This window comes from Gallus gallus, chromosome Z (assembly GCF_016699485.2).
Source record: "Gallus gallus isolate bGalGal1 chromosome Z, bGalGal1.mat.broiler.GRCg7b, whole genome shotgun sequence".
Taxonomy (NCBI): domain Eukaryota; kingdom Metazoa; phylum Chordata; class Aves; order Galliformes; family Phasianidae; genus Gallus; species Gallus gallus.
This window is the reverse complement of record NC_052572.1, coordinates 55617772-55644842: the sequence shown is the minus strand read 5'-3', so window position 1 is coordinate 55644842 and position 27071 is coordinate 55617772. Positions and strand designations below refer to the sequence as shown.

The 27071-nt window shown below is 37.7% G+C and overlaps 1 protein-coding gene across 3 annotated transcripts in view; it reads right to left on the bottom strand.

Annotated features, from left to right (window-relative positions):
• SLC44A1 (solute carrier family 44 (choline transporter), member 1) overlaps window positions 1-27071 on the bottom strand; it is a 66521-nt gene that overhangs the window by 27611 nt on the left and 11839 nt on the right. For 2 of the 3 annotated variants that reach the window (XM_003643040.6, XM_046905702.1), the window contains exons 2-4: window positions 19231-19320; window positions 16965-17107; window positions 9681-9817 (exon numbers count right to left, since the gene is read on the bottom strand). In XM_003643040.6, the coding sequence (XP_003643088.1) occupies window positions 9681-9817; window positions 16965-17107; window positions 19231-19320 (370 nt within the window). Of the gene's footprint in view, window positions 1-9680; window positions 9818-16964; window positions 17108-19230; window positions 19321-27071 lie in introns of those variants that run through there. The other variant, XM_046905703.1, reaches the window with a different exon arrangement.

The window sequence follows — 27071 nt, the reverse complement described above, 5'->3', positions numbered from 1 at the left end:
AGAGAGCTTCGTCTCAAGCTTGTTCGCCAACAGCTTTCTACTTCTCCAGTGCAAGGGTTCTGTATATGTAGCCCTTACCATTCTTTTTTTACATAAGTAACTAAGGATAGCTTGGTGATCCCCAGATATGTTTTATTCCTTGTATTCTCAAAGTTCCCTCTCCATAAATACTAAGTAGTAGGGAGTTCCGCAAACTGGATCTATGTAATGTAGATAAGGTTTTTGACAATTTAAACTGTCAGTCTTGAGAAACACTCTTCTCTTGGCTTGTGTGGCACTGAACATAAGTACTATTCATAGAAATTGAACATACTATTTGTAGAAGTTGTAGGTTTTTTGTAGGAATCTTGTTTACCATTGGCATATTGCTACCCCTATGAAAACATCTCTATATTTAGGCTGGAAGAGAAGACAGAATAACTGAGGAGGCTATTCCATGCAGTCTCTGGAATACTAGTTAAGTATTGCTTCTACTGACTATGTTTTTGGGGGAAAGATCCAAAATACTAAATACACCACTGAAGAAAGTTAGATTTCTTGCAGAGGGAAAACATCTGAATTCTGTCTTCAATTCTACCGTTTGTATGCATCCTGATGCTTCTGTTTGATTATGTGGAAAACACAGATACAAAGACATGAGATAAAATTACCTTCTTAACATCACAGTTATAAAAGGAGTATTTAAAAGTAATTATTGCTCTTTTTGGACAAAAGGCACTACAATATTGCAGAAGTTTTTAAACTGGACATGTCACTATAGGTATGAGAGGTATGAGGTGGGGTGCACTGCAGGATGCAGTCACATATGTACTATCTCTTACAGACACAAGGAACAAGAAGATATTTAACTGTTTTCTGCTTTGAATACAGACCAAAATCTAACTTGTAGAAATTACTTCATCAAGAAGCAGGAGGGACTGTATAAGGACAAGTGTATACAGATTGAAGACTCTGAAATTGAGATGTCTGCTCTGTTTTCTTGTTCAATATTATCAGTCTTTAGCTACGGCTTTCATAACATACACAGAGGCCCCCACACCACATAAGCCAAAAGGACAGGTGATCTGTGGAAGGCCATGGCTCCTTGTGACTTTTACTGGTCTCAGCCGATGAAAGAAAAGGCAGGATTCACTATGGGCCTGGAATGGGAGTATTTGACAAAAGGAGAAGTGCATCTCAAAGCCCTTTTCTTTGCATCCCACTCAAAAATGTAATGTGAGAAATAGTGAATGTCAGATCATGATCTGCACATAGATATTCAAGCAGAAATTGTAGATGAAGATGAGCTAGAAAATCCCTGGCTGTGACAGAAACTGGAAGCATGATGACAGTTCACCCCAGAACCCTCCTGAGCACACTCGCTCCTGTCATTCAAAGGAGCAATGGATGCCTCTGGCTGCCACTACCACCTCTTGACTGGGAACTCTCATCCCTTGCAGTTGATATGAAGAAGGAAGGGATGCCATTCAAAGGGACCTGGACAAGCTGGATAAGTGGGACCATGAGAACCTAATGAGTTTAACAAAGCCAAATGCAAATGCTGTACTTTGGTTGGGGCAATCCCAGACCTGTACAGACTGGGAGAAAAATTCCATGCAGGTCTGGGATCAGGAAAACCAAGGTGCAGAAATAACTGATCTTGACAAGGGATATAAGAAACAACATGGGATTCTGTATGTACATTAGTCAGAAGAGACATGCAAAGGAGAGCACGTCCCCTTTGATAAATGAGAAGGGAGAACTGGCTTCAAAGGATAGGGAGAAGGCTCTGCCTCAGACTTCACTGGCAGTCAGGCTTCCCACATCCTTTAGATCCCTGAACCTGTACATGGGGATCAAGTGAGCAAAATACTTCCCACTGTAAGAGAATAATGAACATGAGACCATCTCATGAGACTGAATGTGTACGAATCTATGGGACTGGTCAAAATGCATCCCAGGATCCTAAATGAACTGCCTGATGCGATCGCCAAGCCATTCCTTCATATCTGTAAAGTTATGACTGTTACATTAAGTCCCCTATGGCTGTAAAAAGGAAAACATAACTCCCATTTGTAAGAAAAGGAAGAAGGAGTGTGGAACTACAGGCTGGTGAGCCTCACTTCCGTGCCTGGGAAAATCACAGACCAGATCCTCCTGGAAGAGATATTAAGGCACATGTGAAAGGAAGAGGTGATCCAGGACAGTCAACACGTGACAAGGGCAGATCATGCCTTCCAACCCAAACCATTCTCTTTTTCTATGAAATTCTTCACTCAGAGGGCAGTAAGGCACTGGCATAGGCTACCCATAGAAGCTGTGGATGCCCCATGCCTGGAAGCAGTCAAGGCCAGGTTGGATGGGGCCCTGGGCAGTCTGATCAAGTGGGTAGCAACTCTGCCTACAGGAGGGGGGATGGAACTAGATCATCTTCAGGGTTTTTTCCAACCCAAGCCATTTTAGAATTCTATGATGATTCTATGAACTGCTCCTGGGGCTCCTTTGGGCCTCTTGCCTTGAACTGTACATCCCATGGAACATGCTTCTTTAGACTCCTTTAATCTGGGCTAGTAGAGACTAATCTTTGTACAGCCAGTCTCAGTTGTGCTCTTTGAGTTTATAAGGGCTGGAGAAGCTAAAAGATGAGTTCCAATTATCTACTTTGCTGAGACAATTAGTTTACCAAAGACATCACCATTATTCCTGAACTACTAACACTCTTAATTGTTTCATAAACATTATCGGTAGAATTCAGAGAACAAACTGAAAAATCATTAAATAATAATTCTTTGCAACCTTTGTGCATATCTTTCTTCTGGAGAAATTGCTAGGCAAATAACATTCAACAGTCCTACATGGATTGAATTTGAGGTCTCAACAAGCTTTAACCTTAAAGAAAAATACTTCTGAACCATGTGGACTAACAGCTGCCCAGCCAGCAATGAATACACAGAGCCTTCTGGTCTCACAGTGCTTTTTATTTGGTACTTTCACACACTAGGTGGTATTCTGGAGATGCAACACAATATCTTTCCCATAGCTTCTACATAAATAGAGCTGCTCCAGGCATCAGAATATTCTGAGGCCATGTCTGGGACAAAGTATCTCAAAAGAAAAGCTTTCCTTCCAACCTTAAGGCAGCCATGGGTGCAATCATCCCATTTCCTTTTAAAAATAAAAAAGATGGAAGCTTAAGACACTGTGAGGAGTTCTGCTGTAAATTCCACAGCCAAAAACCACAGAATAGGTAAGATGACAAGCAGTGTTTAAGTTACCATTCACTGCTAACAAAAGTCTCTCTTCATTCCTCCCAAGTTGAAAAAGGCTCAAGCTATCATGAAAGGAAATACACTGATGCTGACCAGACTTTTCATTCCTTATCCACTAGGTTTGACAACTGTAATTATATCCTGTCAACAATGATATGAAATAATTGCACTTAGAACGCAAGCACTAAGAATACATAAAGCTTAGGCTTGGATCAGTTTCCTACTTGCCAAGGGAATAACGAAAACACTTCAGAAGCAGATAGTTCACATTTGATGCTTCATTTAGGAATGAAGCAGCATTATGCTATGCACAAGTTAGCATCAGAACTAGAAACGAGTGAGAAAACAGGAAATCCACATCTCAGCCATTGACAAGAATACAGTCTGAAGTAGTAAACGTGGAAGCATCAGAGGACTGCATAAACATACCTAGATATTGTAGACACTTCTGCTGTGAATGGTTCCAGGGAACATGTAAAAGGCCAGACAAAGACAGAACTTTTTATCTAACACACTAAACTAACTTCTGGGTCATACTAGAAGCCAGAAAAGTACTGATGCCTTGATATTAGCAAAATGGAATTGGATGAAGCACTTTGTGGTCAGGACTTCTGAGATAAATACAACAGATCTGTTCTCAGTGAATAAAGCAAGTTTCATTCTCTAGATCTATCATTCAGTACCTTTCAGGAGTACACTGTGTTTTAAAGGAAGGACAGTGAGGAGACTGTATGTATCTAAACTCCTGGGTGTTCCAGAGCGATGTACCATCACAAGACATTCGCAAAGTAAGGACCAAAACACAACCTTTATGATGATAACAGAGTTGTAAATCACACATGTAATATGGTTCTTGTTTTCCTCTCTCAAGAATTAATAAATCTTACACTTTTGGACAATTCTGTGCCCTCACCTAATTCTTTCACTGTACTCAGTAGCTTCACAATCTCTTTCCCAAGCAGCAGTAACCAGTTTGTAGTAAAACACAAAACATACCAGTGATTTGTTTCCGACCCCTTCATTCCGCACGTATTCCATTACATTTGATATTTTGTCCCACTATCACTGACAACACATTTTTTCATGTAATTCTAAATAGTTATAGAGCAGTAGCAAGATTCATTACCTCACTGTTCCTTCGCTTTCCAAGCAGTTTTTTAATGTAATCAATAATACTATGTTGGTGCAGATTACTGAAAGGCTCTAAGGCAGCCTCCCTCTGTTGTGAAAACTGCTTCATTCTAACTACAGCCCATTTTGAACACAAAATAATTCTGATACGAAAGCTGTAGTAAGAAGGCAGACTAGCCATAGTGCCTTTCATCTCAAAAAAAAAAAAAAAATCGTTCAAAAAATGGCAGTCAAAATCAATATGTTCAGTTCCCAAAGATCTTGTGGTGCGCCATCTTTTTAACAATGTGCCTACATCTAATGTGGAACAAATGGCTTTCGGAAAATTAAGGATTAGGTTTCAACCAAGACACTTCTGTTGAGGGAAAGGGGAAAAAAAAATGGGAGTAGACGAACAGGAACAGAAGAAAAATGTCAGAATCTGGCAGTGATATACCTACTATTTCTAAGGTATTTCTACAGCAAATACTAGCAGCACACTGTAAAGGTTTACTTTGATTACTATGTGTAAAGAAATTGTTATCTTCAGACAAAAAAAAAAAGCGATTTCCACTAGAGCTCAGAAAGATGCCCTCCTCTGGCTCAAGAAGCTTGATTTCCCTTAGTGACTTACTTCAAGTCAGTTTCAGTTGCAGACAATATAGCTTCACCTCAAGCTCTAAAGTCTACTTGAACCCCAACTCGCCTGGTCTAGCTACAGAATTCTCCTTGTGGAGATGTCTGACAACATGTATTAGAACAGAAATATTTCAGGTTCCTAACTCTGCATGTATTTGTTTACAAAACATATACAAAATGAATACCATAAAGACTACTTATTACAGATATTATTTAATTAAACAAGTCAGAAATTCTAGCCAGCTGTTTAGTGTTGTTGTTTTTTGTTGTTGTTGTTTTTTTAATACTGACACTGCATTGCTCATTTCTCACAATTATAAATTAATTAAATCTTCAAGGATGTTAAGCAACACTTTGGCAAGGCCTTGAAAAGGCCACTGTAATGTCTCCTGAATGTTATGCACCAATCAGCTTTCTGTAAAAAAGAAACAATACTCTTCTGTAAAAAAGAAACATGCACTGTTTTTTAAGTGCCAAGACCAAACAAAAACATCAAATCTCTGCCTAAAATGTTCTGCTGGCTGAGAAAGTCCTGGAGAGATCAGCCAATAATCAGTTCACATTATAAAGTTCCTTTGTTGTGCAAAATCCACTAGATTCTGCGAAGTCAACTATTGGGGCAGAGTGGGGCAGAGTGGCTGGACGACTGTGTAAGAGGAAATGGACCTGGGGGTATTGATTGATGCTAGACTGAACATGAGCCAGCAGTGTGCCCAGGTGGCCAAGAAGGCCAATGGCATTCTGGCTTGTATCAGAAATAACGTTGCCAGCAGGAACAGGGAAGTAATTGTCCCCCTGTACTCAGCACTGGTGAGGCCACACCTCGAGTACTGTGTCCAGTTTTGGGCCCCTCACTGTAAGACAGACATCGAGGCCCTGGAGCGTGTCCAGAGGAGGGCAACAAAGCTGGTGAGGGGTCTGGAGCACAGGCCTTATGTAGAGCGGCTGAAGGAGCTGGGATTGTTCAGTCTAGAGAAGAGGAGGCTCAGGGGAGACCTTATTGCTCTCTATAACTACCTGAAGGGAGGTTGTAGTGAGCTGGGGGTCAGCCTCTTCTCTTGTGTGGCTAGTGATAGGACTAGAGGGAATGGCTTCAGTTGCATCAGGGAAGGTTCAGGCTGGACGTTAGGAAATACTACTTCTCTGAAAGGGTGGTCAGGCACTGGAATGGGCTGCCCAGAGAGGTGGTGGAGTCACCAACCCTGGAGGTGTTCAAGGAACATTTGAACATTGTGTTGAGGGACACGGTTTAGTGAGAAGCATTGGTGATGGGTGAATGGCTGGACTGGGTGATCCTGTGGGTCTTTTCCAACTTCAGTGATTCTATGATTAGCTTGTCTATGTGACAACAGCATTAGAAAATGTTCCCTGTAAATCCTGCATCAGCTTCAGGAGTCACTTCAGAACATTTTTAAGATTTTCAACTTGCATCTTTATACAGGCTGAAGATCTTAGCCAACTGCCCAGCATTTTCCTTCCTTGTTTCTCCACTTGTAAGAGGTGAAGAAACCAATTACCAGTATTCTGTCTATCAATCACTCTGAACAGACTGAAGGCACACACTTTCTTGTTTCCTGAATACCAGCCAGACTTTCTGAAGAACAGAGTTCTCTGTTTCCTAGATGCAATGGCACTGCAAATGCAGAACCTTGCAGTGAGCAACTAAGTGGGGTGGAGAAGAACTTACTGACCTGAAATGGCACAGCACTATTCACCAAATCATCTCTTTTTCCCAAACAACAGCAGAATAGCAAGTGCATCATTATTGATTCAGGAAGCCGAAGGGCTGCTTCACGATAAAATGTTCTTCATGCCTCAAGCAAGAATTTTCTCTGCCTTAAATGCTTATTCATAACTTTGCTTACAGACAAACGCATGTTGTACTGCACTATAACAAAGAATTCCTCCCTGAAAGCTTTGAGTCCTAAGGTAGCAGTTCTATCACACTGTGTGTAAGCAGTTAAGTGCTTGCTCCATTTTAGGAAAGAAACCACAAACACTAAGCTATTTGAAGGATCATATCTTACTATCAATAAAATCATGAATCAATTCAATATGTTGCAGTATGCTTTACTGTATTACAGCTTCTCTTAAAGACATTCAGGTAAACTGCTTCATCTGAATTTACTATATCAACTCTTGATGGGCTGAGGCACAACAAAAGACTTCTTTAGGATAGAATGATTCTTAAGCAGTAATTTAAGAAGAAATTCCAAGGTGCAGAGACAGGTAAGGTGACTTCAGGGAGGGCATCTGAGTCAGGTGAAAATGGCTAGTTCTTCAAATTACATGCAGCAACCTACACAAAGCCTATCTCCAGCATCATTATTATCTTCAGGTTAAAGCTTTTAGAAAGGTTCAGAAGATCACAATTAAGGTTTTACTGCATTCTACACCCATGCATTTTCAAATATTACGGTCTGGTTTTTTGTTTGTTTGTTTTTTATAAGCATTAGAAGTTATTAGCATGAAAAACTCTGCACTAACTGTCACAGTAAACCAGACACATATCTCTTGCCTTCCTTTTTCAAAACCTGTCAGCTGAACTCTAAAATTCCAACTTGATAACATCACAAGAATAGAAATTGCAACTAAACTGTGTGCAGTCATGTTCAAGTTTCTCAGATTTCCTTGTTCTTTTTATAGAGTCTGTTGTCACTTGAAATAATCTGCAATAGTTTATTAGTTTTATGTAGTTTAAGCCTACTCTTAGAGCTATAAAGTGGCTCTCAGAAAAAAGATCCTGATTAATGAGTACTATAATTTTTATACTAATTCAATGTTCTTTTGCTATTGCAGGACTGAATAATTCTTTAACTTTCACTATCTATATGCAAACTATGTTGCCATAACATTCATGGTGCTCAATAGGTAGGCTGTTTATTTGCTACAAAACACACTTTTTGGAACCTGCCCTAGCTGGTGAACATTTAATCAGAGCTAAAGCCATGGAAATAAGTTTCACAGCACTGCGTGATTCCAGTTTTGTACCGCATGCATTTAAAAAAAAAAAAGAAAAAAAGCTTGACTTAGTTTAGTACCTTTTTTTTTTTTTGGTTGTTCTGAATAGCCCAAAATCATGGAAATAGTTTCCCATAATGGAAACTAGGGCTTGAACTCATGAATGATTCTATTCTGCTTTAACAATAGATTTTACATTTTTGGTCAAGCTTCTCTAAGCTGAAACAATTGGCTCTGATACTAATAAATGAAGATCTGTGAGCTTTGTTTAAAACCTAAAATGCTAAGGGAGATACAGTTAGAACTAAGAATCATGAAAATAAGACACAGTACATTTTTAGGAAGAGCGATTTTTGCTATACTTTAAAAAATAATTATGCTGAAAATATTTCAGACATAGTTAATGTAAGACTTTAGATAGAAACACAGAAACAGTATTTGTGGTTACACAGTACGGCTGCTTTTTATTACTTCAAGACATACTTAAACTCCACACAAAAATATACCGAGCCTGCACTAGGTAAGAGAAACTCAGCTAGATTTAGAGGTGAAGAGTAAAACCATATTACAGTAACACTAACTTTCATTGTGGGTTTAAATTGACAACAGTAAACAAATTACATGAGGAAGTTATCACTCCCAAACTATCCCCTACATTGTGCTGAGACAGCTGTTTGTACAGTTACATAGACTTTCAAGTAACATGCTTTAATTCCACTCTATATTTAGCTCTCGGATTCATCTGTCAGATACCAAGATGTGCAGGCAATTCACTGGGAAGACCTGAGAGTGCTTACAGCGTTCTAGGGCCACTTGAACTCATTCTGCTTTCAAAAAGAAAACCAAGTGCTCATATCACTTGTAGTAGAACAGAGAATAACATGTCATTTCTGTCTGTGAAAAGCAACTAAGTTCACTGATTTGAACTTGGTCAACCAGACAGACCCATCATTAGCTGAGTCGCAAAGAAATCTCATCATAGCATTTTAAAATAACAGGTGTGAAGCCTAGAACAAAATTCTCCCACTTTAATAGTGGGAGAACTTGACAATTCCCTCAAATTATTTTCAAGTTTTTACGTTTATTTTGTTTTGGATGGTCCAAAAATTGATTGTCTCGCATGCATTTTATTATGTGTAATGTTAAAATATGGATCGAGCTGATAGTATCACTACTACAGAGAAAAAGTACTGCTTTTGGGGATGGAGTACAGTATTTTATATGGTAATACAGTTGCTCTCCCTATTATTTTTTTTTAAGTGTTTAAAAAAAAGCAAAAACAAACAAACAAACAAAAAAACAATCCACAAAGCAAAAAGGCACTGCACTGTGACACTGAATAAAAGCAGGACAATTTCCCACAACCACAGACATGCTCCAAGTGCAGTTTGACAGCAGAAATGCTGTCACGGGCCCCCTGAGGGTATTTCAACAATTACTGCTGAACAGCAGTATCAGAACACTCCTGTAAGAGTTGGAACACACTCACCACTATTAGACATCCTCTTAAATTCTCGTTATACTTTCTGCTCCTGTTTTCAGAATGAGCCTTCAAAAGTGTCCAAGACATGAACACAAACATACTAACACTATAAGCTTTAAAAGAAATGTTAGGGCGTAATGGTATTTCTTAATCTAGATTTCATTTTTAGGTCAGCTAATGCACAAGTCTTTCTACAATCTTATGAAATTGGTATATGAATAGACATGCTTTTTTCATACCATTAGTTTCAGCAAATTTCTGAACATCAGCCAAAGTTTTTAGTTCTTTCCTTGGGCAAGCTGATACACACAAAGCAAGAGATTTGATCTTCTGATGTACTAGATCAATATTGCATGGATCCAGGAAGAACACATACCTAGGGAGGAAAAAGATGCTAATTACTTCTATTTTAATTAACAATTACATTGAAGAAAATTGATCTCAAACTACAAGATTCATTCAAGACTAACTTTCAGTCTACCGAGAAATGTGCAAAATTTTACATTAAGACAACTGTATGATTAAAAAGAATTCATATACTCAGCACACGCACCACAAATACATTAATATTTACAGACTTTCAGATCACACGGCAAGGATATTGAACTTTATCAGGTGCAAATCTATTCAAATCGTATGTTTACAAATATATAGACTGGCACTACTATGCATACCTCTTCACAGATATCTGTCTTAAAATTGAAAGATAGAGCTAGGAAGGGAGGAAGAGAGAACAAGAGAAAAAAAACACCAAAGAAAAAAACACCAAAAGAAAGAAAAAAACACCAAAAGAAAAAACAGAAGAAAGAGAAAGAAAAAATAAACCACCTCAGTGTCTCCAAGTTTTCCAAAGATACACAATAAATCCCACAAGGTTATACTTATTCTACAAAAAATGACTGTCTGTTGTTATTTTAATGAACACATACAATATGAAAAATTCAGAACAGCTTTTTGGTTTAGATTGATTTTCCACAGCCCCAGCCCATAAATTTGAGCACATGATATTAGTATTTATTTTAAATTAAAATTGTTCATGTAGTTCAAGTGGCTACAGCTCAAGCGCAGTATTTTAAAGAGATTCTATCTCACAACTTTTCACGATGGCCACTGTCACTAAAAACAAACAAATAAGCTGCTTGTGAAGTACATACTAAAGCTCTCTAGCCAACTTTATCTCCTATCTATGCACACTTCACTGCAAAGACTAACCCTACAGTATTGTTCATGGTATAATGAAGACAGATTATCTGTTTTTTTTTTTTTTTTTTTTTTTCCAAATGCTGAATAAGCATTTCAAACTCCAATAACCCTGGTGATATGCCATGAATTAAAATACTCTCTTCATATTATCTAACATAATAATGTGAAAACAAACAAACAAAAAAAAAACAAAAAAACCCAGCCGTATTATATGACCACCTTTTTTTTGCAGTCAGAAATTCATCCCATAATCTATTAAAATTCCTTCTGACCTCAGAAAACTTTTCCAAGCTACTTCATAGTTACATACAGTTTATAAATACATCTTAAAATATATAGTGCACATAAGACTTCTTTAGAAGCACGCTAACAGAAATAAATACATTAATGTTTCTTTTGGATACTTGAATAGGAACCTGCTACGACAGAAAGAGATACAACAAAAGTGTGATGTCCCAATATGTTTGATGCTACATACTTTGAGATAATACTTTGAAAGTGACATAATTTATAACAGATCTCACAGACTATGACAAAACGTCAAACCATACATCTTTCACATATAACTGGGACAAACCTGCTTCAAAATCACAGCACAGATACTAGAAAAAGAAAAAACAAATACATTCTATCCGTAGGCCACGCTTGTAAAGGCTAATGTTTAGATTCCATTTCAACACTTTCTATGTGCAAATTCCCAACTAACCTTCCCCCAAAGAAAAACTTACCTATTATCCAATTCCAGTGTATGAGAATTACTACTACTTTCTGCAGTTTTTCAGCCCTTAGCTTCAAGACTTCCTGTCTCATTTCTTGAAACTCAAAATCCATGTCATCTAAATAAAGTGTAATACAGTAATACGCCACATGCATTCTTAAAACATTCCCTTTCTTTGTCCTTATTTCATAAACATTCCATAAACATCTTCCAATTGATACCGAGATAGACAATAGCATGTTAATTGGATAGTCTTGTTACCACTTCCTCTTCATGAAAGCAAGTCCCTGGAGATGTTATTCCCTCCCGTAAGGAGGAGAATTTGAGTGTCTTTTAAGGGTATCAAGTTGAAGAAGCCATTAACAAGAACATCTAAGACTCAAATCTGACCAACAAATGATGAGGGGGGCAGTGATGATCCGAACTTGGTCATCTCACAATTGTCAAATTCCGATAAGGGAGGGAAACAAACAGTTGGACATAAAACGTGTGCCATTAGTGAACCACAGCAACTGATGGGCTATCAAGTAGTAGCAGGGAAACAGAGACTTTGCAACTGATACAGATACAAACCTAAGGGTCCAGGACACTGGAGAAGGTCAGTGGAGCTATGCCAGCTGAGGTGGCAAAATAAAGCAATGGGAACAAAGTAAGAAAGACATAAAGGCATAAAGGGGGCTGGTTGTGTGTAAGCTAAGGCTAATCAGAATGAATCCTGCACCTGACTACCAGAGCCTGTCCAGTTTTCTTACTAAACTGTTGCTTCATCATCTCTGCATTATGTTGCTCCATGCAACATGCACTTCACACTGCCAGGTAACAGCTACCAGGGGACCAGCACACGTAGATGTGGTGCCAGCAGCACTCATGTGACAGGCATGCCCATGATGATGGCCTGCAAATCTCGCGTGGGCCTGCACCAGGGCCTGCTGGCTCTGCTAGCCCGAGAGCAGGAGGGGATGGTGTTGTGTCTGTGTTCTGTGTGTTTTGCCAGCGTTCTGCAGTGTTTGTCCAGCTGTGTCCCTCAACCTGGGCATATACCTCAAACCCCTAGGCTGGGCTCCAGTGGTTGCGCAGGAGGGTACTCCCAGCATCCTTTAACATGTACTGCTGGGACAAGCACAGGAAAACCACCTCAACATTGCTGGTACCCACAGACTGGAAGGCAACCCAATGTACTTCAAATGAAGTCAAGGACTAAGCTATAATCTTAACATCTGGAAGAAATCAGAGTATTTTGTAAAATAAATCCTACAATTTCAAGTCAAGACAGGCAACTCCAAAATACAGTGCAAATATAGTGCCATACACAGTTTGGACAGAAGTATGCTTAAATGGACACGTAGTTCAAACACTACACTGTACAGTTCAGAGATGGCTCTAATAGAAATAAGGCAGCTGCAAATCAAACTCCAAGCTATGAAATCAGTGACTTAAACCCATGCTCTATGGAATTAGATTTTTCTATTTCAAACAGCTTAAACATGAGTTCAAATATCAAATAACGGCATTATAGAGGAAAGTGGTTTGTTTGTTTTGATTTTTGAGCAACAATTTATTGAAAACATCTAATTTTATTGCAGAAAATTCCATACCATGTCACCACTGAACAGGTTTTGCCCATGTCTTATACTGCACTTTGAGTTCTTCAGAACTTCAAGAATAGACCAGTTCGTTGGTAAAAGCATAACTTAGATCAGCAATACGAAGACTAAAGTAATAATATTAGAAAATGCTTCCACGTGGCAAGTGAATATTTGCTTGCCTTAGGAAATTCAGTACGTCAAATTCACAGCCTAAGAATTCTTATGTAGTATCTCAGCAATATACTTTTTTGGAAATCAGTGTTTGGCTCTGAAATTCAGCATGATGAAAAAAATTACTTCAGGTAAAAATAAATGCATTGAGTTTTTAGTATGTCTACATTTCATAGGTATAATAAAAACTAAAAATGTTGAGTTCATGTCTAATTTTAAATGGATCCTTATACACAGAGAAAGACGGCAAGAGTCGACATAAATTCTTCAGAAGTCATGATATCTGAAAATAAGGTCAGTATCAAGTTGTTCATCCTGAGGCAGAACGTTCAAAATGAACTTCAGTGTAAGTTTTAAAAACACATCATACATATGTATGTATGTATATATATAAAATGAAAGAATATATTAAAAAAAATTTTAAAAATACAGATATATAGGATAATCTTCCTTATTGTTTGGAGTTTCTATTTTGATATGTTCCTTTTTTTTCTAAAGGAAAAAGGAAGTAATGTACTTTCAGAAATGACCTGAGATTAGAAACAGAGCATCAGTAGCTCCTGCTCCTGACAAGTGACCTATTCATAACCATGAGAAATGCAGTAATCTCTTCTTCCCATGCAAAAACAGGAAGGCAAAGCATCATCCTTTTATACAATGCATCTTGATTCTGGAAGCATAAACAGTACGTATTAAGCTCTATGACAAATTATGTGAATAAGCTTATATTACCTTCAAGTACTTTGTACATTCTAATATTTGCCAGTGTCATTGATGTCCTCAAGGCATCTCTTTACAGGCAAATGAGTACTTTAGAGAACAACCATTTACTGTGATTTATAAGCATCTTACCAAGATAATGGAGAACTGAATTAAACTATAACAATCAAAACAAATGATGTATAGGGCACCTAATTTTACTAAATAAAAGTTTCCTGCATGCATGCTACAAACTCCACTTGGCTTTTGCTATGAGCTGAACATCAACGCTTTTCATGAGTCAAAGGCATTTATTAAAGTGAAATGCCACCCTAACTCTTCTCTGTAACAGCAGGTGTATATCATTTTGTACTTGAAGGAACAGCAATAACTGAATTCTGTGTAAGCACCAAAGCATCATTGATCAAAAATACCACTGAACTAGCATTTCAGGAACCTAAACAGTGACAATAGGAATCAACTAAGCTTCTGAATAAAAAGCCATTTTTAGCCCCATCGTAACTGCCAAAACTTGAATTAACTGAATTAATTTGAAGTGGAGAGATTAAATCCAGAGAATTCAGTGCTGGACTATAACTCTGTGTCTTACTCTAAATCACAGCCTATTAAAGCTGTTTTTCCTTTGTAAAATACTAAGATGCCCGTTTCACTCTTAAATAACAAGATCAAGTTGTAGAAACCTCCTTCCCCTGTTCTACTTCTCTGATTTCGGTGTAACTGTTGTGCACCTATCTGATTAAACCACAGTGAGAACTCCACTCCTTACCCTTACCACCAGATTTTCACATTCACACAGATCACACTTCACTTCCTCATTATTGTCTCTAAGGTTTACTGTCATTTACAAGAAAGAAAATGTTGTTTTTAGATATGATTTAACTCTTCTGCCTTGGACTGGGAAATGAAGACAGAATTACTCTGCAAGCAGAATGAAATGAGAATAACTTCACTTTTCCAGAATCACAGAGCTTAAAGCCCTTCCTTCCTCCATACAAACTGAAATATTAAATAAGACAACATTATTTTTATGTACGGCTGAAAAGTACTACTAAAAAAAAAAAACATGAAATATTCCCATGACCTGTACCTCAGACACTGCAGAAGCTCCATCTGCTAGAGACAGATGCAAAGTATCTATCAGATACCCCATCCCTGGAGGTGTGCAAGGTCAGGTTGGACGGGGCCCTGGGTAGCCTGGTCTAGTATTAGATATGGAGGTTGGCAACCCCGTCTGTGGGAGGGATGTGGAGCTAGATGATCTTTGAGGTCCCTTCCAACCAAAGCCACTCTATGATTCTACGGAAGTAGGCTGTTTCTTCTGAAAAACTGCCTCCCAGAAATTAAAAAGTCACGGAGTATGAGAGTGGAAAGTACCACTTGCCTACACAAGAATTAGTTTCTAGCAAATTATGGTACCCTTGACAACAACAGAATAGCTGGAAAATAATCTGTCCTACTAGAAGGCCTTTTCTCACTCTTACCAAACAGAAATGACACCCCATGTAAGTGTACCCAATCATTCACTTAAGTCATTTGTGAAGCTGCAACACACTTTTCAGAAAAATGTGATCCTTCTGAACTGTACAAAGACTTTGGCTTAACAAACAAAAAGCACTATATGTTAACTGCATTTAAAATATTCTTGATTTTTATTTGTTATTTTTCCATCATGTCTATACAAGATGAACTCATTTTGCAGTTGCAGATATTTCTCCTCATGATGATCTCTGTCATATGGATACTCTGGAATTCAAGGGACTTTTACACTGTTATTTGGTATATTTCAGTCATGTGCATGAGTTTCTCCACCTTCTTACATCAAGACAGACACCATTTCTTTCTCAAGGTAAGGAAGTTTAAAATGTTAATTTAAATATTTATATTTTCTCTAATAGCACAAGAATGACACTTCTGTACACATACATCTGACTTTAAAAAGCACTAAAATACTGACGTAGTAAAATAGGAAAATTATCCTGGGTAAGTTTTAAGCTTTTCAACCCTCCTAGAAGTTTCGATTAGATTAAGAAATGATCTTTTGACATAAAAAAAATCTGTAGAAGTTTTCAGACTATTTATTTAATTTCTTCTAATAACACAACAGACAAATGGCAACATTAAATTTTAAGTCAGGTGCTTAGAAATCTTTATTACAGCTACTAAAAATTAGCATACATTAGAAAAGCATCCTTCTAAAATAACACCCACAACTTAATGACTTTCCATTAGTCTGAAAGTAAAATTGTGAAGTAAAAATCACATCACTGCCAGAAATTGAAGATTTTTAAAACGCTTTTAACATAATCAAATTTTTAAAAGAGACCTTTTTTTTTTTTTTGGTCAATTAATACCTCAGTTCTAAGATTAGGCTAAATAGCTTACTTTTTGAAATTACCCAAAACTGTACATATGCATTCTGAATGCTGACAGGAGGGCTGATCTCAACAGACATTCACTCAAGAGGTTTTCAAATCCTCCCTGCAGAATTATCATTAATTAGCTGCTGTACTACTACTGAAGTATTATGATTATCCTCACAACAGATAGAACCCAACTTTGCTGGTTCTGACCTCTAACTGTATTTTTCTCATGACACTGCTTAATAAGCATTGTGCACTGCTTAACAGTCTTGCAGATTTTCTCCAGAAGCCCCTTTTATATGTGCTGCTTACAATCTAAAGTTTAAAGTTTTAAAGTCCTATTTTAATGTGTTGGGTATGTTCCAGTTCCCCCTAAACTCAATGGCAGAAACTAATCACAAAACATCAGAAACCCAATCATTTCTGCACAGATATCAAAGGCGATATCTCAAATTTCAGAACATTTGTCATACCTAAAACCAAAACAAAGACAACCCTTTAGTGATCTTCTAGATACCCCAACATCCCACGTGGATATTAAGAATGAGAAATTTCTCAGTGACTTAACTGCACTTTGTCAACATACACCTTCCAAAGTACTTTGTTGTTATGGAAGGTTGTTGTTCCACAGGCATGAAGAGTGGAAAACGATCAGAAGAAAAGAATATTCATTTTCCAGTTCTATTGAAAACCACTTTCAAAGAATGTGAAATTAAATTTTGGTTTCTTGGTTTACAGAACAGAACAACTGAATCACATACTCACTTCTTCTGTGTGAGGTCCAGACCACTGTTGACTATTCCCTCCACCTTGACGTTTTTCTGTCCACAGATATTTCCATAACTGTCATATCCTGAAAGCAGTCTTGCAGCTGCTCCTGTAGCTATTGTAAAGCCACAGATAAAGCCCTGTGAGGAAAAAAATCCACAACGGTAATATTCTGTTGGACAACTGGAAAAATTTAGTTTCATTCATTTGTTTCTAAGCAAAGTTTCTTTAAAAATTCTTTCAGATCAAAGAAGAAAAGACAAGGACAATCCACAGATATCTACTCTGCAATTACAAAACAAAATGCAAGGCCAAAAGAGGGCTCATATCTAGCACTGCACATTATCCAAGCAGAATTAAGAATCTCGTAGGTGTTCTTTCTCGAGTCATAATATCCTCATCAAGTGGTGCATGAAGCAGAAGAGAGAACAAAGGCACACAGTGAAAAAGAGCTACAAAAAAGAGCTACAAAAAAGAGCTGCCATTATCAAGGGTTAGTATGCATTTTACAAGACTTCAGACAGTCCTGCTTTTCTTGCACTATGGTTTGTTTTCCCTTCAAATTAAGTGCTCTCAGTGATAAGCTAGAATGAAGAGGCCTACCTGATATAAGTTCATTTTAAAGAAAATCTTTTTGCCCTAAAGCAAAAGAAGAAAGCACCCAGGTGAAAGCCACAACTGCCCCACACACTAGGTTCAAAAAAGGAAAAAAAAAAAAAGATACAGTGCAAGAGAAAGTAAAATGACTCACAGGGCAAAATGGCAAACGCTCAATGTCAGGCAGACCTTGCTGTCCATTTTCAGAGCTCTTACACTAGCAAAACTAGCATCAAGGCAGCAATTATGTGAACAGGATACTGTTACAAAAAACATCACCAGCTTTCTAGCAATGCCTTTGGCAGGAAGAAGTGAACCACATGCTTGCTCCACTATCACTAATGATGAGGCAAGCTACGACTTGAAAAATCAGCTGACACAAATGCATGGAGCAACAGGATCACATGAGATGACAGGTAACAAAATCAACACTGAATACTTGAAATGTGGGTGGGTTTAAAGGTCTGAAGATCTAAGACAGAGATCCTCGATGATAGACAGGCTATCACTGTAGAGAAACCTCAGATAGCAAGCTGTTCATTGTCCTTCTATTGCCAATGCACTAATGCACTTACAGATTTAATACTCGAAGTGAGAACAAGGGCAAAGTCGGGAAAAGGCTATCATCACAAGTAATAATTAAAACTGATTCCCAGCACTGACTGTCAACTTACAGGATCTCTTTATATTACATGAAGGCCTTACTATCATGCATTTTTCATCCCATAGTGCTCAGCTTCTTGGATGGTTCAAAAATTTTTCCCTACACGTAGTTAAAAAAAAAAAAAAATCATGCAACTCCTCCCCACCTGATCTAAATTAAGACAGTGCAAGGATACCCCTTCAGCCTACCATGGTACTTGACTGTTCAGGTGAACTTTCCCATAGAACTCTAACAGTATTTGAACAACTGGGTCGTTGCTCTGTGTATCGTACTCCTTAAACAAGAAAATCTGGGTTGCTAACCTACAGCAAACTAATTTATGACTGGTGGAGCAGGTGGGTACAGAATGAGTAACCAGAGATCATCAACACCACAGGCAGGAGAAAAACAACCACAACTAAAGCTGTGTGTTTCATGAAATAGAATGCTTTTAAAGCTTTTAAGATATTCATATCTTACAGTGATGACATAACTTATATAATGTAATGAAAACATAGTCATCTTTACATTTCAAGTGCAGTCAATGACAAACACTTCGGGAAAATAAAAAGAATTATTTTGGTGGATTAAGAATTCCAAAGACCAGAGAATAAGGAACTGCAGAAGTTGATCGCTTCCAGAAATTCCATAGTCCTAAGGTCTATGACACACAGTGCAGCCATACAAAATGTTGACAGATATTCTGTGTTTAGGAAGAAAGAGTACATAGGTCCATGAAACAACACAAGATACAAAGAAATCACAGAAGCATAAAAACTGGAGTTTCTTCTTTAGCTTAGCTCCTGAAACAGGCAAAAAAAAAAAAAAAAAAGAATTATGAATCCTATCAAAGGTCTTCCAACTCTGTATAGTACCCATTTCTGTTCTACAGCTGATAATTCAAATGCTGGTATATTCCAGCCTTACTCATTAAGTTACTGCATGCAGAGTTTAAAACTTCTTTCAAATAATGGAAACTCTTCAGCTACCTAACAATCATAAAGCCCTTTGAGTTTTACTCACCATCCCTATGCAGAAGAGGATGAATAAGAGCAGCCATGGTACATCCGTACAGCTGTGGTCCTCCAGAGGCTTCCATTCTCGTTTGGAGCTCTTACATAAGAAGAGAGAGATGGGGTTAACAACGTTTCTTTAAGTTTTCTGCTCCTAATTGATAAAAACGCAGAAAATGATACTGTGGGGCATTAACATACAGCAGGAGTTACCTTTCAACTCTTAAATACCAATGGCCAAAAAACTGGAGAGTAAGACTTGTGAAATGCACTTTCACAAAAAAAAAAAAAAAAAAAATCTCCATTGGCAGCCAGATCAACAAAGAATAATTTACCCAGAAAATATTAATTTATGCAGGAATTTACATGTAGTTGTTCAATAAACAGGTTTTTTTTTCTATTTTTTTCTTTTTAATTAATTAGAAAGGAGCTAATGGCATAGAGTCAATGTCTTCTGTTGTAGGCTTCCACATCTACCTTGCATTATTTTGTATTAAAGATTAAACTTTTCAAAAACTCTTACATTTTAAAACACAAAGGTCAGGTTTAACAAGTATAGTACATGTACAACAAATGCAATAAACTGGTGTTACAGAAACACTTGTCTATCTGCAAAGAGGCAGCTGAACACAACATTCCAGGAAAGAAATCTCTAGTCAGTATCGCTCAGGTGCCAGAAAGGAAAGCCTTGTACTAAAAGGTCGAAACAATAATGCTGAATGCTATTTATTATGCCACAAATAAGCAGGCAGCTCTAAGCAATTCAAATTGTTTGCTGCTTGTGAGGTAAAATTTCTCAGGTGTGCATACACTACTAAAATACTTAGGTCTTTTTGCGATCTGGTCAAACAGTTCAAGAAAACAATAATTTTCACATAAAGAATTAACAGTAGCTGTAGCAGGAAAAAAAAATTTTTTAAAAATCACCATACTAGAATGTCATTATTATAGTGACAATATTAATCACAGCTACTTTAAAAAACAGATAGTTTTAGATAGTGTGCAATCTTTACAGTTAATTTCAAAATAAGTACAGTTCATACATTTCTTTCAAGATTTAATAAACCACTCACACTGTTTTTATACTTGGGGAAGAAAAGGAGATCGAGGTATGAGCATAAAGAACAGCTCTCTTCAGAAACAGAATCAAAGGGGATAGCCTGCCTAAGTTAGATTTCTTTTTCCACTCAAGGCTCCAAAGCATCTTCAAGACTTAGTTGACAGGGTAGAAAATGTCAATATTGAATTAAAACAAACACAGTTGACATTTCATCCAACCATTCTATTTCCAGCATCTATTTTTGCAGATTTTTATATTGAGAAAAAAGAAAAAGAAAAAAAAACAAAGCATGTAACCTTTGCGATGTTAGCAAGGTGTGCTTTGGTATTCAGGTATCTGGATGGATACCCTACACAGATAATGCCATCTGAAAACAATAACTGGATACAATGTAAAAGAAATCCTGTACACATCATGTATCAAAAAGCATCCTTCTGAATAGCTCAGCTTTTCAACAAGAAATTCCACCCTATTTTTGCCACCTCATATTAAGGAAACTGCAGTGGCAGATACATGTGTTTATACTTTAATTTGTGCTCTACACGTTCACTGATCAGTCAAAAATCTTGCTACTTTAGTCAACAATCACTTGTGAGAGGCACTAAAAGGTCACATCATTCATCCTACTACACTCATTCAACAAAACCGCCTTCTGATCCTGGCAAGCTCATGCTTAGAACTAACACACTATTCAAACTTAACATTTGCAGTAAGATTGTGACATTTATATTGTTTTAATTAACATAAATGAATTGCACAAAATATGTAAAGCTTTGTGCTTTGTATCCCTAAATCCACTTCCAAGACCCCTTGATATTTGAGAGTCCTACTTTTATTTATACACAACAGAGAAATTTTCAGCTGTAGCTGCACCTTAAGAGTAATGTGCCCTTGAGAAAAGAGGCAGCAGTTAGATTGATAAGGTGGTGTGGGTTTTTTGATTTATTTATTTTTTTATCCTCTGTACCATCTGCAAACAAGATTTTCTAATAGGATTTTTAAAAGCCACTGGATGTCCTCAGACAAGCAAACATTCAGCTTGTCTGACTACACACAGTTACAATAAGTAACCCATTTCACTTACAAAAGTGGACTGCAATTCGTGTTTCAAAATGACAACTTGAAAAGCCATAGCATAACAAGTATGTAGAAAGTTACCAAGAGGAATTCAGCCTACGTCAGTAGTCTCAACTAGGCTCAAAAATACTAGTTTTTGTAGAAAAAGAAAAAAAAAAAGAAAGAAAGAAAAACAAAGAAAAAGCGCCAGGGAAGGTATTTTAAATAAAAAGCGCCTTGGGAAGCAATTGAAAAGATACTACTTATCAACTGGCAATTTAACCACTCAGCAAACTAACACAGTAAGAAAGTACACATCTTTAGGATAACGTCTCTCTCTACTAGGCTCTCCACCCCTCTAATTCAGGGCTTGCTACAACCGAAGCTAGCTGCCAACATCTGTCTGCTGTTTTCTTCTCAGTTGCTTCCTTGTACTGTGGATTTCCACTCGAACGTCTTCCTTAGCTTTACAACCCGTAATTATCACCTTTGATCCTCGTGTCTCCCTACTGGCCACTCCCTGTGCACACTACACACTTAAACTTTTATTCAAATACCAATTTTCATTCTTGGGCAACAGAAACCGTGAGCCTGTGCTCAACATGAGCTCTAACAAGCGATGGTTGTTTTGCAGTCTGGAAACCATACTTTGTTTCCATAAATCAGCAGTTCTACTGATTTCCACCTTTCCTCAAGACTGATTAAAATTGTTCAATATTTGGCAAGGCAGGAAATTTATTTAAAAGAGAGGAAACAATTTATATATATATATATATATATATATATATATATATCCTCTTTAAATAGAGCTTTAATAATTTATGCTATGCTACCTGTGGATCCTCTATGGCTAACAAAGCACAGGACTACCTGCACACCACTGCAGCAGTACAGAGAATCAGAAGTGCTGTCAGACAAAACAGACCACAGGCAACAGAATGCTGCACAAGTTAAACTGTCAGGCTGGGAATGCTTTCCTGTCTGCAACAGCTCTTCAGTCCTGATTTTAATGGTTTAAGAGTTATTTACTTAGGAATCCAAACAAGTGTTCAGAAGTTCATGCACAAACAGTTTGAAGAATGGCTAGCAAACTCAACAGTTCCCAAAGACAAATGAGAATGTGAGAAACACTAACCAAGAACTTAGGCCCAGGCAAAGATTTCAGTGAACAGTATTATATTTCACTAATGCAACAGCAGGTGTTGTGCAAGCAGGAGTGCCTGCTGTAAGAAAAATGAGCTCTTTTACCTCCTAGCTCCCAATGCTGAGTCTCACCCCTGCTGCCAGGTTCACCTCCTTTACATCCTCTAAGGTAGTTGACAAAGTCCACCTCACTGCTTCTCCAAGCAAACAGAATCCATAACATAGTTGCCAAGCTAGTATCTCTCCTCCACATATCTGCCCAATAACTTTGTTTCTTCTTCTGCAGTTCCGGATGCAGAGGTAGGTCTCCCTAGCCTTTACTTTTGGTAGCCCACCCTCCTCCCAGTGACTTCCCCAAGGGAGGCTGAGCACACGAAAATCAACAGGCCAGCCAGACTCTCCATTTACCTCTCAAGAGTGCACATACTCTGTTCTTTAACCACACACAAAAACTTCTCTTGTATCAACGGTTCTGAGGTATGCCCCCCTGGTATAACATTCTATTACTTAACACTAGAACCATATACTGTCTCCCACAAGAACTGCTGGGTTTAGCACAACTTTACAATGACAACTTCATTCCCAACCTAGAAAGCTGGGTGCCTAAAGGTGGGCTTACTTTTGCTGGAGAGAAGAGGGAAGAATTTCAACTTCTTCAGTTAAATTCAGTGCTACATGATTGCAAGTAAGCAAGTGTTCATATGCAAATACAAAATAGAAAAGACCACTTTCCTGGTATTCCTTTTATCCAATCACTTCAAAACACAGATGCCTCTCCCTGCTTCTTCTCTCCCTGACATTTCCAAAGAATACCTTTGCAGGACTAAGCAGTGGGAGAAATCTGAGTATAGATTCCTCCTGCGTATGTTAATATAATTCTTTACAGTTATCAGCACAGCACAAAAACAGTGGTTACTACTTTCACTATAATTGATGTACTTACTGGAGGGAATCACTCTTGTTGGGCAGTTGAGCGCTTTTGAGCATGTTTTTAAGTAAGTGCACAAAAGAAGTAAAAAATGAGGCATGTCAGACAAATATTACAGATACAAGAAATTACAGAGAACACACACGACAGTGAGAACAACCTCATAACAGAAGCCACAGGACATTGATTGCCCTGACACAGTCTGAAGAAAAAAGAAGTAAAAACAAAAGCACAACAGATAATTGAGTGATGAAAATCAGGTATCAAAGACTTCCTTTAAACACACAAGGTCTCCTGCAATGTGAAATGTAGGAGTAGTATGACTGAAGATACCAAATAAAGAATATGTGCAGTATGACATGTATGTATACATATAGATATATGCATGTATGCTTGTGTACAAACATGCACACATAATCAAGCTGTAATTAAGCAGCAAAGATGTGAATAAGATCAGGATAATCATAGAGTTTGCCATCAACAGAGGATATTGCAACCTGGGAGAAAGGCAGCAGAAAAATTCTAAAATCTTGTTGCAATCAGATTATATGCTTCAGGAAGACGAAGATGAAGCTATTACTGAGGTAACCCAATGACTAACTGTTCTGAAAAACATCCACTGTCTGAAAAGGTGAAGCAGGGAGAGGTTAGAGTCTAAGTTATTTTAGCTAGTAGTTTAACGAACATACAAGTTACAGAAGCACTGATGTAGTTCAGTTCAGGTAGGTAAGGACAAAAAAAAAAAAAAAAAAAAAAGGAAAGAGCCTCCACACATTTCAGTCCAAAACAAAGCTTAGAGAAGATCCAGGATGGAGCAAGTGCTCCATCAAAATCCCATAGGAAGATACAGTAGTCATGATGTAGGGCAATCTTTCAAATTACTAGTCTAATTCCAGAATTCCAGGAATACCCAAACATAGTGATCAGAAAGCCATCCAGAGACAGTATTTTAAAGCAATGCCCATAGTCAGCAAAGTGAGATATCAGTTATGTGAACAAAGCCAATCTGGCTCAAGAGAAGGCTTCCAAGATGAGGTTCTCAGAGCTCCTGGAAAGTTCAAGATCATGACAAATGCTTTGTTACCTGTATTTTCAAAAAATGACAGATATAACAGTGACCTGAAATTCTTGTGCTTTAGCATTTCGTTTTATTCTATTCTACTTGAAGCCAAAATATCAGAAAATAAGACAAAAAAATTGAAATCATTTTTAAACAGAGATACACATAAAACATTTTGACATTCCCTCTTAGAAGGCAATCAATTACTTTATTTTAGTTTTTTCTTACCTTCAATGCAGTTCTAAGAAAACGTGAGCGTGCTGCAAAACACCTGGTTATCCATTTGCAGCCACTGAGAATAAGCTTTCACATTTCCTGGACTAGATATTGACACTTCTTTTTCTACTCCATACAGAATACAAGACAAGGCATTTTGACTTGAGAGATGTTTCTAAACAATCAGGTCTACATTTAAAAAGGACTTAAAAGTACACTCTCAGGCACTTGAGCAGTCAGCCCAATCCCCCTTTTAGCAGTTCATTCTATGCTTTAATAAGATGATGTTTCAGACCACCAACCAGTTTCACTACTCTGCTGAAAGTTTTGCTGGGCTACAGTACTGCCAGGCACAAAGACACACAACTTGTGTACAAAGACTTCACCGCTGCTTTCACCATTAAATTCAGTACCTGATCTTTCCTTAAAGGCTGTGCAAGTTTACAAACTAAATTCACCCAAGTACTTTCCCTCAACACTCTGCACTTATTAGACCTCACCCCCTAATGGTTAGTCGCCCTTCTCTATCCAACCCACCTTCCAAATTTTGAATATCTCAGCTACCACAGCAACTGCACACTTCTTAAAAGATTTCTTCCCAAATCAGAAAATTTAATGAAATCTAAGATTCGACATTCACAGAACAGTTGTTAGGCTGCTGAAACAAAAGCTGGCATACATGAATATATGAATTTGAGTTTATAACTCAAAACAGTGTCTGTCACTACTCATTCCAGAGGGACAGACTTCTATTTGTTTTTGAGCACAGAATCTGAAGGAAAAAGAAGAAGAAGAAGAAGAAGAAGAAGAGGAAGAAGAAGAAGAAGAAGAAGAAAATCATTAGCTCTGCAAGGCATGGAACTGGTTAACTTCTAATGCCCTCAGACTTCCCACATGATACAATCAGATCTTCCTTCCTACCTCTAGAACAGCGAAAGTTATGACTACTGTGCTTCATGCAGCATAAACATTTCCTTGTTTCGTCGTCGTCGTCCCCCCCCCCCCCTTTTTTTTTTTTTTATCTTTCTGAAGATTTCTGGCATCTAAGAATAAATCAGCTCTTGCTACAGCCCTTTTTTCTGTAGTGACAGTTTGACCTCTGTCTTTCATTAACTCACAGGAATGTAACAGCTTTGAATTAATGGGCAATGTTGAATAAGTTATCACTGCCAAACTGGCTGAAGTTGGGTCAGTGGTTTTAAGAGTTATTTGGGGGAGTACAAGTATTGTTCTGAAGGAACTAAATGTGGGCAATTTGTACCAAAGCCTTTTGTTTTAAAACAAATACCCATTTGTTTAGATCACTGCAAAAGGATCATACAAATGAACTTTTCAAATATCTATAATCCATTTAATTTTTTATTGCTCTGCAGAGTCACTGTAGAAAAAAACAGAATATTCACTGTTATCCTTTCCAGTCTGTTTCAGTAATACTAAGAGGGTACTGGAATTTTGGACTGCAAGTATTTCAGGTTGTTTTTCTTCTTCTCAAAATGAAAGGATAGCTTTCACTGTACTTTTATAAATCCCCAGGGACATTATTAGTGATGTGGCAGTCTAAGATCACTTGTTACAAAACCTAACCTAAGAGCGATATTGATCTAACCACAACCCCTTTGAATTCTGTTTTTTATCACTTTGCTTTAACATCTAGATTCAGAGTATGTGCAACTGCAGCTGACTGCAGGAGTCAGTAGAAATAGCAGCTGCTGGAAGCTGTATTTGTATTTGTAAATGAAGGAATTCAGAAACGGCTGTGTAGCTGAGTATCTATTTACACAGAATACAAACAGTCACAGCACACACAGAGCACTAATACATAGCATTTGGAGGCAAAAAAAGACTCTCATCCTGACCAGGTCCTTTTGTGGGAAACAACCACTGTGTCCTGCAGAGCCAGCTCTCTCTTGAAAGATGATTTCCACCAATTATCAGTTTATCTGAATTGCACAATGGACATTCGTGCAGTCATTTTACACCAACAGTACAAGTTGTAATGCTCGAGAATATCCAAGCCAGGTGCAATACCACACACAGCAAAAAAATGGTACGTGAGGCACAGCCCACTCCTGAGTTCTCCTCCAGAGCACCACGTCAAATAGCTTGCTACCAAAAACACATCCTGTCCAGAAGCTGTCCAGAAAGTTATTATTCAAACATGCCCATACTACCAGAAAAAAAAAAAGTTCTTGAAACATTTGTCAGTGTTTCCTAACTACCAGACACGGAGCATTTCTTGGATCATTTTATGTATCATTTTATTTATGAGCTAAATAACAGGCCTATTCATATGCTGGTCTTTACCATGAAGGAAGCTGTGTGGAAAAATACAGATCACAGCCTGAACAGGCAACCAGTCCACGAGAAAGGGCAGTTGTTAGCTTGGAA